Source organism: Penaeus monodon, chromosome 19 (assembly GCF_015228065.2).
Source record: "Penaeus monodon isolate SGIC_2016 chromosome 19, NSTDA_Pmon_1, whole genome shotgun sequence".
Classification (NCBI taxonomy): domain Eukaryota; kingdom Metazoa; phylum Arthropoda; class Malacostraca; order Decapoda; family Penaeidae; genus Penaeus; species Penaeus monodon.
In genome coordinates, this window is record NC_051404.1 from 48,899,825 (window position 1) to 48,900,576 (window position 752).

The 752-nt window shown below is 36.0% G+C and overlaps 1 protein-coding gene across 3 annotated transcripts in view; it reads right to left on the reverse strand.

Annotated features, from left to right (window-relative positions):
• LOC119585298 (methionine-R-sulfoxide reductase B1-like) overlaps positions 1–752 on the reverse strand; it is a gene marked incomplete at its 3' end in the record, with an annotated part of 10,944 nt that overhangs the window by 2,228 nt on the left and 7,964 nt on the right. The window contains 1 exon segment of one of the 3 annotated variants that reach the window (XM_037933973.1): positions 397–527. In XM_037933973.1, coding sequence (XP_037789901.1) covers positions 397–527 — 131 coding nt within the window. 3 annotated transcript variants of the gene reach the window in all.

A 752-nucleotide genomic window follows, 5' to 3' on the forward strand; every position in this document is an offset into this window, starting at 1 on the left:
AATGCTATCAATGTGATTAAATGGGTAGTGGTATGATCACTATATATTTGCTAATCACATCCTTATCTATAGAGAAGGAGTGTAGCTCCTAGATGGATATGAAATAAGGGGACTACAGTACTTCAATATGGGTTACCACAATATTAGGTAAATTCCAACTCTAATAATCAAAATATCAAAGGAAGAGCTAAAATTATGATGGGTATTGCCTGACACTATATTGTTCTATCAGCACTATTCTTAAGTGAATACATAAAGATTTAGCACAAAAATATAAGTGCTCAGGGCTTAGGATGAGTACATATATGAGTATAAGAGAAAGAACACAAACCGTGGGGAAAATAGAAAGGCACAAGCACCTACACTTGAAACTCAAAATGCTTCTTAATTCCTTACCTTCAATGCTCCTGGACGACCTTCCTCTGGAACCTTGCTTACTGAATCCTTATGGACTGTCTTAGTAAAAGCTGGCCATGGTGTGTGGTGCTCATACTTGGCTTGGCTGGAGAACAGCTCGTATCCACATTCTACACAAACGTACAAACCTGTAATTCCTCAATGAATAAGGACTCTATGCAATTTTTTTTCATTTCAGAGCAATTAGGAATGAGCTCTCTCCATACAAGTCTATGATAAGCCACAAACCCCTTGTGAACAACTAATACTTTTGCTGATTTTTATGACATATTGATATGATTTTTTATATAATTTTATGGAAGACTGAACATTTTGGTTGTGGGTAACTCATATGG